Below are 14,508 nucleotides of genomic sequence, written 5' to 3' on the forward strand. Positions count from 1 at the left end.
GACCACGACTACCCCGAAACCAACAACGACCACGACTACTCCGAAACCCACAACCACGACTGTTACTTGTGTTGATAATAACGACAATTGTAAAACTTGGGCCGATGATGGTCACTGTGTTGGAGAATACGAAGGTTATATGAGGGACCACTGTAGCGACTCTTGCGGAATATGTTCCCCAACTACCACCACGACTACCCCGAAACCCACAACAACTGTCGCTTGTCTCGATCTTAACGATAACTGTCAAATCTGGGCCGACGAAGGTCACTGCATCGGAGAATATGAACAGTATATGAGCGCGAATTGTGTAAAATCTTGTGCAAAATGTTGAATCTGTCGATAAACGAATAGAATTAAAAGCAAGTAATAATAATAGCCTTCCCACTTCTTTTTATTTCAAATTACGGTTATTTCTTGAGAAAAGCAGAAGTGATTTTAAGCTTGTTATTCGAATTCACGATTTACGGGAAGTAAGGGCGGCAAGTGGGCGATCAGATATTGCAAGGCTAGCGAATACAAAATAACGTATGTATAAAAAATAAACTATTTAGCCGTCAATGTTATATTCGGAGGTAGCACTGACGGTCAAAATCGCTTCCGCGGTATCCCAGTTATAAGTTAGTTCACAAATTCACCGCCAATGTTATACACTGGGGCAGAACTTGTCGGAAAAATTCTGACAAAAAACATTTCTGCGTTATGGATCAACACAAAGATCAATTTTTAAGATCTAGAACCGGATTTTTTTTGAAGCAACATTTACATTAGCGCCAACAGAGAAAGAGAGCCTAAATCAATCTCTGTTCATCCAACATTGAAAACTGACACGCGTCCCGGTGCCCCCCTAAATCCCCCTTCCCTAAATCCGCCCTGGTCTATACATATACACAAATACAAAATTAGGCGCAGAATTTCAATAGGTTTCTTTGGAACTGCTTTGCAATTCATCCGTTCCTAGGAACGTCTTTCTTTTCATCATAGAAATAATCGAGTAGACAGAGCGAGGAATTTGACACACGTACTACCTGACATCGGGTCGATGATTTCTCTTTATAAAACCTTTCAGAAATACGATCATAATTCATCTCTTTTTTCTTTTAATGGTCGGAATAATTTACTTTCACTCTTTAACGACTTTCGACCCAGATTTCTTTATATTTTCGCTATTGAGCGTTATCGAGTTTTCATAATAACAAAACAAGTTTTACCGCCTAATAGAAAAATTGCAATACCGACTGTCTGATATCTATCTAGTAACGTCGGGGATCGAAGTTACTCATTCAGGGCAGCTTTCGTGCCGGTGAAATAGTTACCATACAAATATTCAGTGAGTAAAATTTGACAAGTAAAAACTCACCAGTTGATATCGAAGCGCTCATCATTAAACCATCATCAGAAAAACCAAAGTGATATGACAAACTTGTATCATTGAATCATTTTGGTTTCTTTGATGTTGGGAGTTTAGACAAACTGCGAAACCGTCAGACAATTTAATATCATCAACTGTGGGTTTTTACACGTTAACTATATTAATAGTCTACCAGTCCTACTAATCAATTTATAGAATAAATGAAAATAACCCAGTAGAAAAAAAATTTAAACTTTCGATACACAAATGATATCTACGTAGATTCCTATCGTCGAAGTCCCGACAAAATGGCGAGCGCAGACGATATTCACGAAGCACCCATCGCTACAGAAGACGTTAACGTTATTGAGGTAAAAGAGCAACTGGGGGATCTGAAACCCGATAAACCGTACGCCGGGATGGGAAAAGAGGATCTACTTCGGTTTTCACAAACACCATTCTGGTGTCGATTCCGCACTGTAAGTCGATGAGAAATCATCAAGAAGTCATTTATGCTTCCTTAGAATGCTAATCTAGACGAGACTGTATTTCATTAATTTTCTATTTCTCAATTTTCAACGTTTATGACTATTATGATGAATATATTGCAGGTTCTGCTGGTAATATTCTTTCTGGCGTTGTTAGCGTTGATCGCCGCTAGTATCGCGTTCATTGTCGTGTTTTCCCTCGATGTAAACCTACTCCCAGAGCCACATGGTGGCAGACGAAACCGATTTATAACATTTTCACGCGCAGTTTTTACGACAGTGACGGAGATGGTAACGGTGATTTGAAAGGTACGAAAATTTAAAAAGAAATTTCCACGATTTTAGAACTAAGCATAAAACCGATATCTATTTCAATTACTTTCAATATTCTTTCGAAAATAATATATAAATCCGAGTTGGTTGAAATTGAAGATAACTTATTGAAGATCAAAACTCGTTGGGAAACACCCCTAGCCTGTTACTATCATGCAACCTAAACTTTGTTCGTGATATTCAAACGTTCAAGAGCGCCTAATGAGAAAGCTATTTTTTAAAACTTGTCTGAAATCTAATCAATCGAACATCGGGAATTTGTTTGTTTTTAAGGAGTCGAGATGAAGGTGGATTATCTAAAGTCTTTAGGTATCGGAACGGTGCAGTTAAGCCCGATATTCGACCATGACGACCTTGACCCGACAAACACGACGCGTCAACGTACCGTCAATTTCACCGATATTCACCCGATTTATGGAAATCTGGACGACTTCGACTCTCTGATCGAAACATTGCATAAAAACAGTAAGCGACTTTAAACACAATGTCGGTTCAAACGTCTACAGAAAATGCAGTAAATAATTTGAACATATCTAATCTTATAACGATATTAAAACACGACCGTTTCGACATGTTGACGCCATTTCAAGTGAACTGAAAAGATGTGGTAGGAATTTGAACGAGTGACATTCGGTTACCATATCCGACACAGATCACTTGCAAATGACGTATTGTCATAATACCGAAAAGCCTTGTTAATTAGATCTAATCTTTTATCTAGTAAAGATGCCTATGCGACGCGGAGATACTTTAAACCTATTCTATATACGAAAGTCCCCCACAGTTTTTTTTTATCGATGACTGTTTGAATTCGTTTAGACGCGAAACTCATCCTCGGTTGGATCATAAACCACACCAGTGATAAACATCGGTGGTTTATAGAAAGTCGAAAGTCGAACAGCCCCACAAACCCGTACCGCAATTACTACGTGTGGGCGCCTTGTGACAACAGCACTCATAAACCGAACAACTGGGTATGAAAATCATTTCATATATCTTTCCGAGACAAATTCCAGTTTATTTCTGCTCTCGATATCATCGTTTTCTGTATGATTCTAGTTAAGCGTGCGTGGTGGTAGTGCGTGGACGTACGACTCGCAAAGAAAAGAATGTTATCTTCACCAATTTTCCGCGGAAGAACCCGATTTGAATTTTTCGGAGTATGATGGTGCGAGAAGAAATAGACGTAAGTTTTTATTAACTGATATAATTTCGTCCTTTATGATGTAAAGATAGATTTATTTCTATTATTTACTTAATTCATTATCAATTAACTTATTATTTTTCTTAAATTTATGTATTTACTTTTTTATTAGACAGAGATTTCACGCTTGATCTAGCAATCTTAACAAATTTTCCTGACTGATTTTTAGCTTTTCTTTACAAAATTCCCTGACTTTTAAAAGAAAAGAAAATTCCCTGAATTTTAGAACGATAACCACACTCAAACGTGGTGAACGGATAATAAGATAAAATCCCACTATTTACAGATTAGAAGAATTTAAAAACCAGAATTTATTTATTCAATCAAAAATATATAAAAGACACGACGTTTCGATCTCACCCTAGAGATCATCGTCAGGTGTTAATCTGTAAATAGTGGGATTTTATCTTATTTCCTTGAATTTTCCTTGATTTCCCTGATTCCCAGGTAAGTGACCACACTACTAAATCAATCAACCAGTCAGATATCATATCGAGATTGTTGACCTCTTTTTCGACTGCTTAAAAGAAGTTTCTATTTTGCGTCGTGTTTTACATAGAAAATAGCGCGATTCTGGTTGGATCGTGGAGTGGACGGCTTCAACTTGATACGTCTAGAATTTCTATTCGAAGATTACGACATGCGGGACTCGAAACTAAGCGGCAAAACTAACATCACCGTATGTATCCGTGACGGTCAGGGCAAACTTCAGTTGTCAGAGTTAGTTTCAACTAGTGGCCCGAACTTATAACTGAACGCACTATATTTCGGTCGTAACGTATTTCACAGTGTCGGCCATCTTGATCCGAACTGCAGCGACCGCGCTCAATCCCGTGATCGACTATGTCCGGACTATAGTTCCGACTAGCTGATATTCGGTTTCACTAAGTTCGACTATAGTCGACGTACGAGCAATTATCTGATTATTGCTCGTAGAGTCGACTAACTCTGATAACCGAAGTACGTCCAATATGACACGACCGTGACGTCACGTGAAATAAATGTTTTGGTTAACGCCAACAATTTCTCAAATTATTTTTTTCCATCTTACTCTAAATGACACTTTAAGATAAAAGTTCTGTGGTAATCAGATTTTTTTAAATTTTTCTAATTCCTAATTTCATTATACTCTATACAGGATTCCTACGAGTATTTGGACCAAGAATACACGTTCGGGCTCCCCGGATGTCTGATGGTCATTAACAGATTGCTACATATAATGAAAGCCTACTCGAACGATTCAGATCCCGACGACCACAGGTACGAATAAATGAGGGTTTCAAGCCAAAGGCCCGATGAATAATAGAAAATAAGTGATAAAATATTATTCATTGTCTTATTTTGAATATTAAATTCATCAATTCTTTTAATGTTTATTTTGAATATGATTCTCACATTTTCTCGTAGAGTCGTTTTCGTAAACGCGGTCGAACCCTCGGAGGTATCGGACCGCTTGTACGGGGACCCGTTGCGAAAAGGAGCTCACATTGTTTTCCAACCTCGCCAAGAACGGTTCTTACTGAAGTCGAGCGGTAACGCTAAAATAGTTCGCGCAAGTCTCGAAAAATACAGATTGGCGCAACTGGACGATGAGTTCATCACCGACAATACTAAGAAAATATGATTCGAAGTCGATGTAGAATTTTACTATATTTTTCCAAACTCGTTTGTTAGTTTTACTACGGTCGAGGATTGAAGGGAATCTCACGCGAGGTGCCGGCCAAGAGGGAAAAGGTGGCGCAGATGTTAAAAGCTATGGCGTTCCTGTTGCCCGGTACACCGGTGGCCTTGTACGGTAACGAGATCGGACTGCTACAAGCGAGTTCGGTAAGAGAACAACCAGTTGATATAAACCTGATGATGGTGTTATTCGGTCAACAGCCGAAACGTCTGGTTTTATTTGAATAAATTTCATCGTATAAAAATTCGAACTGTAGTTTCGCTCAAGAGTTGTCTTACAGTCATTTAAATGCCCTGGCGCTAAGTATTGGAAGATCTTTATAAAAATTGAAAAACCGCAAAATTGAAGCTTCAGGGTTTCTTTTTAAATCTCCAACGAAATGGATATAGCTTGTATAAATGAATTATTTATCATCATCATTAATATAACTTATATGTACTTGTTCTATGAACACCGGCTTTTTGAATTTAATGCATTATCGTTTTTGCACTGGCGACAACTCTTTACGGGGCCCTGTTTTTAAACCGTGTATCGTAACAAAATGTACAAAAAGCTGAATTAGAAAACCTATATAATCTAATTATAGCCACGGTTAAATTGTTGACATGTTTCAGGGCGCGTACCCGGCGGTAAGACCGATGCAGTGGGATAACACGACAAACGCCGGATTCAGCGGTACCGACACAACGGCATCAGCGCCGTGGATTTCACTGGCGCCCGAATGGGATAAAATTAACGTACAGGTATGAAAGGACCTATTAAAACGGTTTAACACTATTCACACGCTTCGCGAACTAGCACAATTACAGTTTGAATAGCGCCAAAATTACAAAGGGAAGTTGTAAAGACAGTATATATTATCTCCTGACCTGCTGGCCTTGTATCTCATTTCAGTTGAGCTTTAAATCGAATCGGTCGCCTATTTATAATATTCCCTGCACGTCACTATATTCTAGATCATGATCAAGCTAACTAAAACAGAACCGGCAGTTGTAGGAATGAACTGATTTCAAATGTTATTGCACTTTACAAACGTAACCCGACCGATTAGGAGATCGCCCCAAACCGGGGAAGTGTAATGAGATTGTCGGATGAGATGTCATTACACTTCTCTGCCCAAACGTAATAATTTCGGGGGTTTGAGGGGCTGTTCGACTTTCTATAAACCGCCGATGTTTATTGCTGGTGTGGTTTATGATCCAACGTATCATTTTCTATGTCAGTGGTTTTAGTACGGCGCATACAGTTCATTTACGATACGAACCACGAAGCGTGGACGACCAAAGCTCGTTCAAGGCTGTAGTAGACACTGATAATATATACTTAAACCTATATCGAATTAAATTATTTCCTTACCTCGTTTTTCAAAGGTTCAGGACGGAGTGAGACAGTCATCGTTGTTGCAGTTCCGGAATCTGTCGGCGTTACGCGAGAAGGAGCCCAGCATACACGCTGGTAGAATCACGTTCGGCTCGTCGAACGAAGAGATCATGTCCTTCGTACGCCAGGCGGACGGCCATCCGGGGTAGATACAAAATCAGAATAATATTCTCACCGTGTTGATAGAATTATGTACGAATAAAGCCCTGTTCTCGTGTTCGGTTTTCATTCAGGTTTCTCGTAGTTTCGAATTTCGGTCGCGTGGCCGGAAAACTCGATCTGCGCCAAATGGCAAAATCCGAGCTCATCCATAGCGATAAGATAGAAGTGGCGTTCTTGACGATTGGAGATTTTGATTTCGAAGTCGGCGACACGATACGTAGTAGAGACGAGATCACGATGCCGCCGGAATCGACGGCGATTTTCAAGTGGAGATACGAGAAAAAAAATCATCTTTGAGCGGACGATGCTGTGACGTCATGCGCTAGTCAGTGTTGTCGCTGAATTTGCTTTTTCGGTAAATTTAAGACATTTATAGTGATTTCTAACCTTTGAAGTGAGGTTTTATCGCATCCGACCGATTGTGAGGATGTCGTACTGAAAGGATAACGCGTGATGACGCTCTGTAAGCAAAATAACGCTCGCTAAAACCTTGAAGCGAGTGATTTTTTATCGCAAATGAACTAAAACATGGCGGATTTAGGTTCTAATTTACGGTTCTGACTATAGCGCCATCAATCGATAGAATTCAGAACTTGAATGTGTCAATATCCTGTATTCTAACATCTTATACCACTAAAATGAAACAGGGACAGCAATTTTGAAGGACTTGTCACATCCCAAAAGGGCACTTTGATGTCCACAAAGGCAACATTAGGTGCATTTGGTGTCTGGCATGCATCATCTATGTGTCGACCGGTGTGTCGTCTAATTCTGATATGATACAATGAATACGTTCTGAATTTTGCATGATATTTCCTCATTTTTTAGGTAACATATTTAATTATTTCTAGCTAAAATTCACTTACTTATCAATCAATATAGTATTTATATACAGAATAAAGTATTCATTTAAATTTTTGAATGATAGTTTATCATCTGAATTGACAAAATGTCCATATTTTTTCTGTCGCTCTCTCCCACACCATACTAGAAATACCCCGATTTGAATTTACTCTTTCAAGGCTTATTCTTTAATAGAACAAATGTTTGGTTCAAACGTTTCAGAGCAGTTTTCAGAGTTTGGGAATTTTTTCGGAATCCGGCCGCAAATCGGTAATTAGTTCGTCCACTACTGCAGTTCGAACACTCTGGCAAGCGAGTATTATGTTAGTTCACATTTCCCACGCTATCGTTATACATAGGGGCAGCACTAGACGATCGAGATTGAATTGATCGCGCTATTCTACTGTGGAGCGGGCTCAATTCAATCGCTAAATCTTTATTTACAGTGAACTATTCCCTCAATTGATAAAGCCGCGATGATTCTAAATGTACGAATTTGATATTGGGTAAAAAGATAAGAATTCATGATATTTCATGTCCCCAGGGACGCACAGGGGGACCTCACTCCAGTTGATTTCGTGGCAGACACGTCACGACACACTACAGTCACAGTGGTGAGCAGGTGAGGCCTGAGGGACCTACTGAATTTATTCTGAAACAATCAGTCGTTGTTACTACGGGTTTCGGGTTGTTTGGGTAACGACGGCTAGGTGCTAGACTAACAGGGACCTCACTCGGTGTCAATAACCACTTTCTACCCTACATGGGCCGCACTACCCTAGCCGCTTGCAATTGCATTGCACATGGTGCAGGCGATAGTTTCACAAATCTTGAACTGTTCCAACAATTCCTGTTACCGGTACTTCCTCCGGCACCACATCTTGTTCAGCAAGTTAAGACCAGCTGACTCGACCAGTTAGCTACACCAGCTTTCTCCCACTGCCACAGGCTGGGCTCATGTGTAAAACGAGAATCTGTTAATCCAGTGTGACTGAAAACTGCTGAAAACCTTTGTTGAAGCCTTTAGGCTACTATGTCAGAGTAATTGTGCTGTTTTGCTTCCCTTTTCACCCATCCACCCTCAACCTCTCACCCCATCCTCCCCCAACCTCTCACCCCATCCTCCCTCAACCTCTCACTCCATCCTCCCCCAACCTCTCATCCCATTGTCCCTCAACCTGACCCCAACCTCTCACTTCATCCTCCCTCAACCTCTTACCCATCCTCCCCCAACCTCTCACCCCATCCTCCCCAACCTCATCACCCCATCCTCCCCAACCTCATCACCCCATCCTCCCCAACCTCTCATCCCATCTTCCCTCAACCTCTCAGTTAGTCTCCCTGTTAATGTGATTTCAATTTTATATTTCAGGTTTTCTTCGGGCTGTCGTGTAAACTTCATCACGAATACTGGATGTGGTGGACTTCAACTGAAATTTATCACAGTTTTACTTCTTCAGTCAACTTCTTCCGGACTACTAGTGAACTAACTGGACTTCTAGTGAACTAACCGGACTATTAGTGAACTAACTGGACTACTAGTGAACTAACCAGACTATATATGAACTAACTGGACTATTAAGTCAACTAACCGGACTAAAGTGGATTGATGCTCATAAAAAACAGTCAGTGGTGGACTCCAGGAGGTGTGGAACTCTGTATGTGGATTCGTGGAATTACCATTTTTCTAAATTAATATTCAAAAGCGTGTGCGCGATCGCACGGAACACCGTCGATCTCCCATATTTAATACATGCGCGCACACGCTAGCACGCACACTCACACCGTACTACTAGTATGACCACTACACTGCGTGTGTACTATAGATAATAGTATGTACAATAATTCTCTTGTGGTATTCAGATTTTTCTTTTTATTAAACGATACACGAGCCACGGTTCGGCAGTTTTTTGCTTCGGATGGGTTTCAGTCGGGTACCCAGTGGATGCCACCCCTCCAGTTGGCGTGCGTGTCAATAGGAAAATTCTATCAACTCAAGATTTAGTTAATTTGCGCTCTACTTTCATCTAGAAACATGTAACAAACTTTACCTTAAATCAACAGGTTTGTCTCGGCCCTGAAGATGTATTGTTTTGTTACACGCTGTTTGGTTGATGTAATGCGGGTTTCTTTCGGTGTTTTTGATTACGTTTATACGAGAATATTGTATAGTGTTTCATGTTTTAAAAATGTGTTACGTTTTTGTGAAGAATTCCTCGGAAATCGTAAAAATTAATTCATCTAATTAGGCGTTCTGCGTAGGTAGATATTTCAGTTTTCCCTGCTACTGTGGTGTGGGCCGGTGGGATGATGTTTCTAACCATGTAATTTTCGAATATATAGACATTATTTGTTTCACCGAAACGAGCTGGTAGCTCAAGATGGCTACCCCTCTGAACCACCCTCCTCCTTGGGATTTTTATCATATGTTTTGTTTCTATTTTGATGTTAGTAATGTACAGATATGGTGACTGTTTTAATGTTTAAATGTTCGATTCGTTCATTTTACCAATACCTTTATCGACCGCAATTATTAATGTGTATATATTTATATATTTTTGTCTCTGAAAACCATTTTCAAATTATAAACTAACTTTGTAAGCATTTTGTGCATGTGAATTCGTCTTATGTAGCTATCGATCTGCAGCCTGGAATCGGCGCCCTCTTCAGGCCCCTTTCACTGTTTTACTTACACCCAGTCCTGTAGTGTGCAAGACAGATACTAAAGTTCTCGTTGAACATAAAACTGTGAAGTCTGGATGATTTTAAAGCGTGTTGATAGATGACTAATGTCTAATGAGGCAAGGTGATATCTCACCATCCTCCAAACAAGTACAGTAGACTCGGGTCAAGTCAAACATTTGGGGCTGTAAAAATGTGCCCGACTTGAGTGATACCTGATTTCATGAATAGTGTTACAAAAAATATTTCAACCAACATCGAGTTGAGTGACGTCTACTGTATTTGATTACAAACTAATTATTCGAGAGAATTCTTTACGATCAGAAATTTGAAGAAGGATATCGGCAATGTATTGAGTGTCTGAGGGGCTGCAAAACCCGGGCCAAGGGAGGCAGGCTCCGGGCTGCTATGAATCGATATCTGCATTAATGTTGAGTCTCAAGAAAAAAAGATGTGGTTAGTTACAGGAAGAATTTAATTCTTTGAATATTGAGCATCTATTTTTAAAGTAAACAAGTGTTAAAAAAAAGACACATATTTTACGGTTGACAACTGAAGAAAATCGACCAAAAATCTTTCTTAATTTTGATACTAAATAAAAAACAGTATATTATAAATCTTAGATTTGGTTTTGGATTTTTGTTTTCAATTTTGGACAAAAGATAGCTGTTACAGTTAAACATAAGCGGAGTGATTAGGGTCTTCGAACATGGGATATCCGGCCCTGAATCCGCATGAGTTCTAGATTGGATTCGAACCTGGGGAAGCCCTGATTTTATTCCCTTTTCGCCATCTTGACCACTGTGGTGCTGGTGGAAATCTGCTAGTTGAAACCCTTCAAGGAATTGTCTTGACATGGTGAATACTTCAATGCAATTATGATTCAACATTAATTTAATGTTTATCAACGTCGTTTGGAGGTTGAAGTTTCATATTTGAACAATGTTCCATCACGTTCGACTCAATGGAACCGTGACCGGGACAGACGCGATTGACCTATATACATTCTATACACGAATCACTCGGATAAATACATATACACTTAAACTTAAACTTACTGCCTTACGACACGGAAGGATTTGGGAGAATATCTACCGTGTGTGGACCGTGTGCAGTTTAAATTAGCAGAGATTCAGGATAATATTGACTGACCAAGATGAATATACGTGGGATTTTCCATATGGTAATAAGATCGGACTAAACTCCCCCGCTAAGTACGGCCCTGATTTCTAAGCGTCACCATCTTCAACCAAATAAAACATTGCTTAATTTTAGGGATTCGTGTCATCAAACTGAGGGGTAAGTTGGAATTCATTTTCGTTCTTTTCTTGTATCGATATGTATTAGACAAATGTCATTTATGATTAAATTTCTTGCTCGCTCCGATCAACAACAAAAAACACGAAACGACATTAAAAAGATTTAGAAAAAAAAACGGTTCAAATTAAATTCACTGTATGAATGTACGCGTCGAGTTCCTCGCGGGCTTTTCATTTGTGACGATAAAAATGTTATATTCAACGCAGTATTTGTTCGGAACATTGAAACGAACGAAAGAAGTTACATAACGCTCGAGGTGTCAACAAACAGATTTTGACGATGAAAAATTAATTTGATATTTTCGCTAATGGAATACTCGCCGAGTTTCTGGTCGGTTCTCGCAGAGCGTCGATCCAATGATATTCAACATCATTCGGCGATGAAAGATGATTACGTGGTAAAGACCCACAGTTTTGCGCTGTTATTGGGAGTGTAAACATGAAGTGTATCGTCGACATTATTTGTGGTTTCGTCGTTGTGACAATTTCTGTCAGTATTTGCGGTAAGTGTTGATAGCAGCCATGCATAAAACGAAGGTATAATCTAATTCGTGATTACGTTAGATCGTTTAAGTTTATCGTATGAGATCAGAACTGACTGTGAGTAATCGTAATCAGATCAAAGCAACTATAGTTGCTGCAATCACACGGAGACGATTTGGCCCGGACCGAAATTGGCACGGACCAGCTGGCCTGAGTGAAATTCGGCATTAGAAATTAGAATTTGACCCGTGGCAAAATTTGGCTCGGGCCTATCCGACGTTTTTGATCGCTCGTAGTTACTAGGCTTACGCGCTTCGATTTACCAAACACGAGCCCATTTGACGCTCGTATCAACAACATTTGTTCCGGACCTAATTTGGCACGGGCCAAATTCGCTCGTGTGATCCCGGTTTTAAGCTAAATTGGTCAATTTGATTTTTATTGTCGATATCCTCTTTCCGGCTGATTTGATAAATGGAACCAGCTCCATATTCGTTAGATTTAACCATCCAAAAAATCAAAGTCAAAAGTGTCAAACAAATCCATCTTCATTTTCAACTCACATCGGTTCTAAACTGGAACGTTTGGGCTTTATGGTAGCGGACGCGTATCTGGTCCATAGCCAACTGGAGGGATGGGACAGAGGGGGATATAACATGGATAATGAGGTTTAGCTTGAACCTCGAAACTGTAAGGCAATAAACTGTTTTTACAGAAGTAACTGTGGGTTTTATTCGTCAGGGGATATAACATTCTCTGTAGGTCAGGTTTCGATTGGACATGTTCCGATTTAGGAATACCGGATTAGAAACCTTCTACCTACCTTCTAAAAGGTTTACAGATTATGTCATTCCGGAATCGGTATGGAGCGAAACGAACGCGCCAGAAGAGAATTCCGCTATCGCTACATGACTAATCGAAACCTGCCTTAAAATTATGATTATACAATATTATGCATAAAATCTTGTATACAAAAACTCACCAGCCGCTAGCACAACACCGGTTCAGGATGGACCGTGCCGTGATAAAAGACGTACCTGCAGTAAGATGGACAGTACTGATTGCCATACACATATGTCACATAGAGCTTGCAATTGCGTGAAGTCATGTGGCTCTTTATCCTGCAAAGGTGAGCATCTGTAGGTGTCAACACGGTACGATCGGATTCGAAACATTTCACATTCCAAGTCTACTATGGTATATTATTATAATATGTATGTTTTAAGAATTTGGAGTTGGCAATGTGACGGACAACCTGTGCGAATGCCCTTTCCTCGTAAAACGCAACGGGGCCAGCCAGCTATGTCAAGTTCAGTCGAAGAGGGAATCGTGTCGGGCAACATGTCTCCTGATTGAGAGTGAGTACTATATCTTCGGTACCGAATCTGGGTCTATCAGACTCATTGCAGCCAGCCATATGCTTTTATCACAACACATATTGCCGGTCAATACGACATGAGATATACATGACAGGCCCTCGTGTATCCCTGGACCCAGTTCCACAGTTGTAAGTTAAGATTTGACTTTGAGTTAAAACATTGAAAATGAATTAATCTTAACTCAGAGTTAACTCTAACTCACAATAGTGGATCCAGTAGATTTGACTTTCAAGAGTCAATGAAACTCAATGAAAATGAACTAATTTTAACTCAGAGTTAACTCTAACAACTCACAATAGTGGTTCCAGTAGATTTGACTCAGAGTTAACTCATTGAAAATGAACTAATTCTAACTCAGAGTTAACTCTAACTCACAACTGTGGAACCGGTTCCTGGATCCAGTTCCACAGTTGTGAGTTATAGTTAACCGAGCTAAAATCAGTTCATTTTCGATGAGTCGAATCTTAACTCACAACTGTGGAACTGGGTCCTGGACAGTTGTGAGTTACTATTTGACTCGATAGTCTAACCATCAATATGACGTCTGATAAAAGCGGCGAATGGCTGCAACATCTCTATTCTGGTTTTTCAGCGGTCACGTGCAATATATCCTCGATTCCTAAATTGGAAAATGGGGTCAATTCGGTTAAAGGTAACCATTACCTCGACTTAGCGGTCCAACGTTGCGCGCCTGGCTACAAGTTTCGAACGAAAAGAGCCATTAAAAGTAGAAGACTGATTTGTTCGAGGGAAGGGGTTTGGATTCGCATCATCTTCGATCCGAAAGCGTATTGTCGGAGTGAGTATCTGTTTGAACTTTATTTTCTCTCATTTTCAAACCATAATTTTTGATATTTCCTGAAAATTAGTTTAAAAAAAAACTAAAATAGGACGATTCAAGATAGTTACAATCATATGTTAACGAATCGAATTTATCCATTTGAATATCTCTCATTAAAACCATATTTTCCATATTACCAAAAATTCATAACGACTATGAATTTTTGATATTACTTATTTCTTTCCTAAAATATTTTGGCCACACAATAATAGCTTTAAGACAATGACCCTATTTACGATTATACAAATTGATTGTATGCATTTAGATTATTTACTGACAATTATTCATTAGCATGAAGGCCGCAATGTCCTGAATATGCGTCAGAATATCTGGCTACCTCAGATATACAGTTATAATTCTGC

The 14,508-nt window shown here is 39.6% G+C and overlaps 2 protein-coding genes and 1 long non-coding RNA gene across 6 annotated transcripts in view; 2 read left to right on the forward strand and 1 right to left on the reverse strand.

The window, feature by feature from the left end:
* Nucleotides 1–1,246: 1,246 nt before the first annotated feature.
* On the forward strand, nucleotides 1,247–4,635 carry LOC141912652 (oligo-1,6-glucosidase-like). Of its 2 annotated transcripts, XM_074803974.1 has the most exons (8): nucleotides 1,247–1,330; nucleotides 1,634–1,830; nucleotides 1,963–2,148; nucleotides 2,446–2,637; nucleotides 2,992–3,146; nucleotides 3,232–3,358; nucleotides 3,936–4,055; nucleotides 4,515–4,635. In XM_074803974.1, the coding sequence occupies exons 4-7, from the start codon at nucleotides 2,454–2,456 to the stop codon at nucleotides 4,046–4,048; spliced, it is 579 nt and encodes a 192-aa protein (XP_074660075.1). In that variant the 5' UTR covers nucleotides 1,247–1,330; nucleotides 1,634–1,830; nucleotides 1,963–2,148; nucleotides 2,446–2,453; the 3' UTR covers nucleotides 4,049–4,055; nucleotides 4,515–4,635. The 2 variants fall into 2 exon arrangements, with proteins under 2 accessions (XP_074660075.1, XP_074660076.1); XM_074803975.1 differs by lacking the exons at nucleotides 3,936–4,055; nucleotides 4,515–4,635 and adding an exon at nucleotides 3,489–3,657.
* A 408-nt stretch (nucleotides 4,636–5,043) lies between these two features.
* LOC141912651 (amino acid transporter heavy chain SLC3A1-like) lies at nucleotides 5,044–10,677 on the forward strand. 2 transcript variants are annotated; one of them, XR_012620185.1, is made up of 5 exons: nucleotides 5,044–5,203; nucleotides 5,672–5,800; nucleotides 6,428–6,582; nucleotides 6,671–6,954; nucleotides 8,815–10,677. XR_012620185.1 is itself a non-coding variant. In XM_074803973.1 (4 exons), exons 1-4 carry the CDS (start codon nucleotides 5,120–5,122, stop codon nucleotides 6,894–6,896), a joined length of 594 nt encoding a protein of 197 aa, XP_074660074.1. In that variant the 5' UTR covers nucleotides 5,044–5,119; the 3' UTR covers nucleotides 6,897–7,456. The 2 variants fall into 2 exon arrangements, 1 of the variants encoding a protein (XP_074660074.1); XM_074803973.1 differs by lacking the exon at nucleotides 8,815–10,677 and having other exon boundaries at nucleotides 6,671–7,456.
* Nucleotides 10,678–12,854: 2,177 nt separating this feature from the next.
* LOC141912853 (uncharacterized) overlaps nucleotides 12,855–14,508 on the reverse strand; it is a 67,830-nt gene continuing 66,176 nt past the window's right edge. Inside the window, exons 3-4 of one of the 2 annotated variants that reach the window (XR_012620205.1) lie at nucleotides 13,969–14,163; nucleotides 12,855–13,047 (exon numbers count right to left, since the gene is read on the reverse strand). This is a non-coding gene — a long non-coding RNA (uncharacterized LOC141912853). The remainder of the gene's footprint in view (nucleotides 13,048–13,968; nucleotides 14,164–14,508) is intronic. The other variant, XR_012620206.1, reaches the window with a different exon arrangement.

Source organism: Tubulanus polymorphus, chromosome 11 (genome assembly GCF_964204645.1).
Source record: "Tubulanus polymorphus chromosome 11, tnTubPoly1.2, whole genome shotgun sequence".
NCBI classification, from domain to species: Eukaryota; Metazoa; Nemertea; class Palaeonemertea; order Tubulaniformes; family Tubulanidae; genus Tubulanus; species Tubulanus polymorphus.

Excerpts from the sequence above, each read along its gene's own strand:
- LOC141912652 (XM_074803974.1), top strand. The coding sequence starts at position 2,454 with ATGAAGGTGGATTATCTAAAGTCTTTAGGTATCGGAACGGTGCAGTTA. Across the intron at positions 3,147-3,231 it reads CTCATAAACCGAACAACTGG|TTAAGCGTGCGTGGTGGTAG; the intron begins GTATGAAAATCA and ends GTATGATTCTAG. Across the intron at positions 3,359-3,935 it reads TGGTGCGAGAAGAAATAGAC|AAAATAGCGCGATTCTGGTT; the intron begins GTAAGTTTTTAT and ends TGTTTTACATAG.
- LOC141912651 (XM_074803973.1), top strand. The coding sequence starts at position 5,120 with ATGTTAAAAGCTATGGCGTTCCTGTTGCCCGGTACACCGGTGGCCTTG. Across the intron at positions 5,204-5,671 it reads GACTGCTACAAGCGAGTTCG|GGCGCGTACCCGGCGGTAAG; the intron begins GTAAGAGAACAA and ends GACATGTTTCAG. Across the intron at positions 6,583-6,670 it reads CAGGCGGACGGCCATCCGGG|GTTTCTCGTAGTTTCGAATT; the intron begins GTAGATACAAAA and ends GTTTTCATTCAG.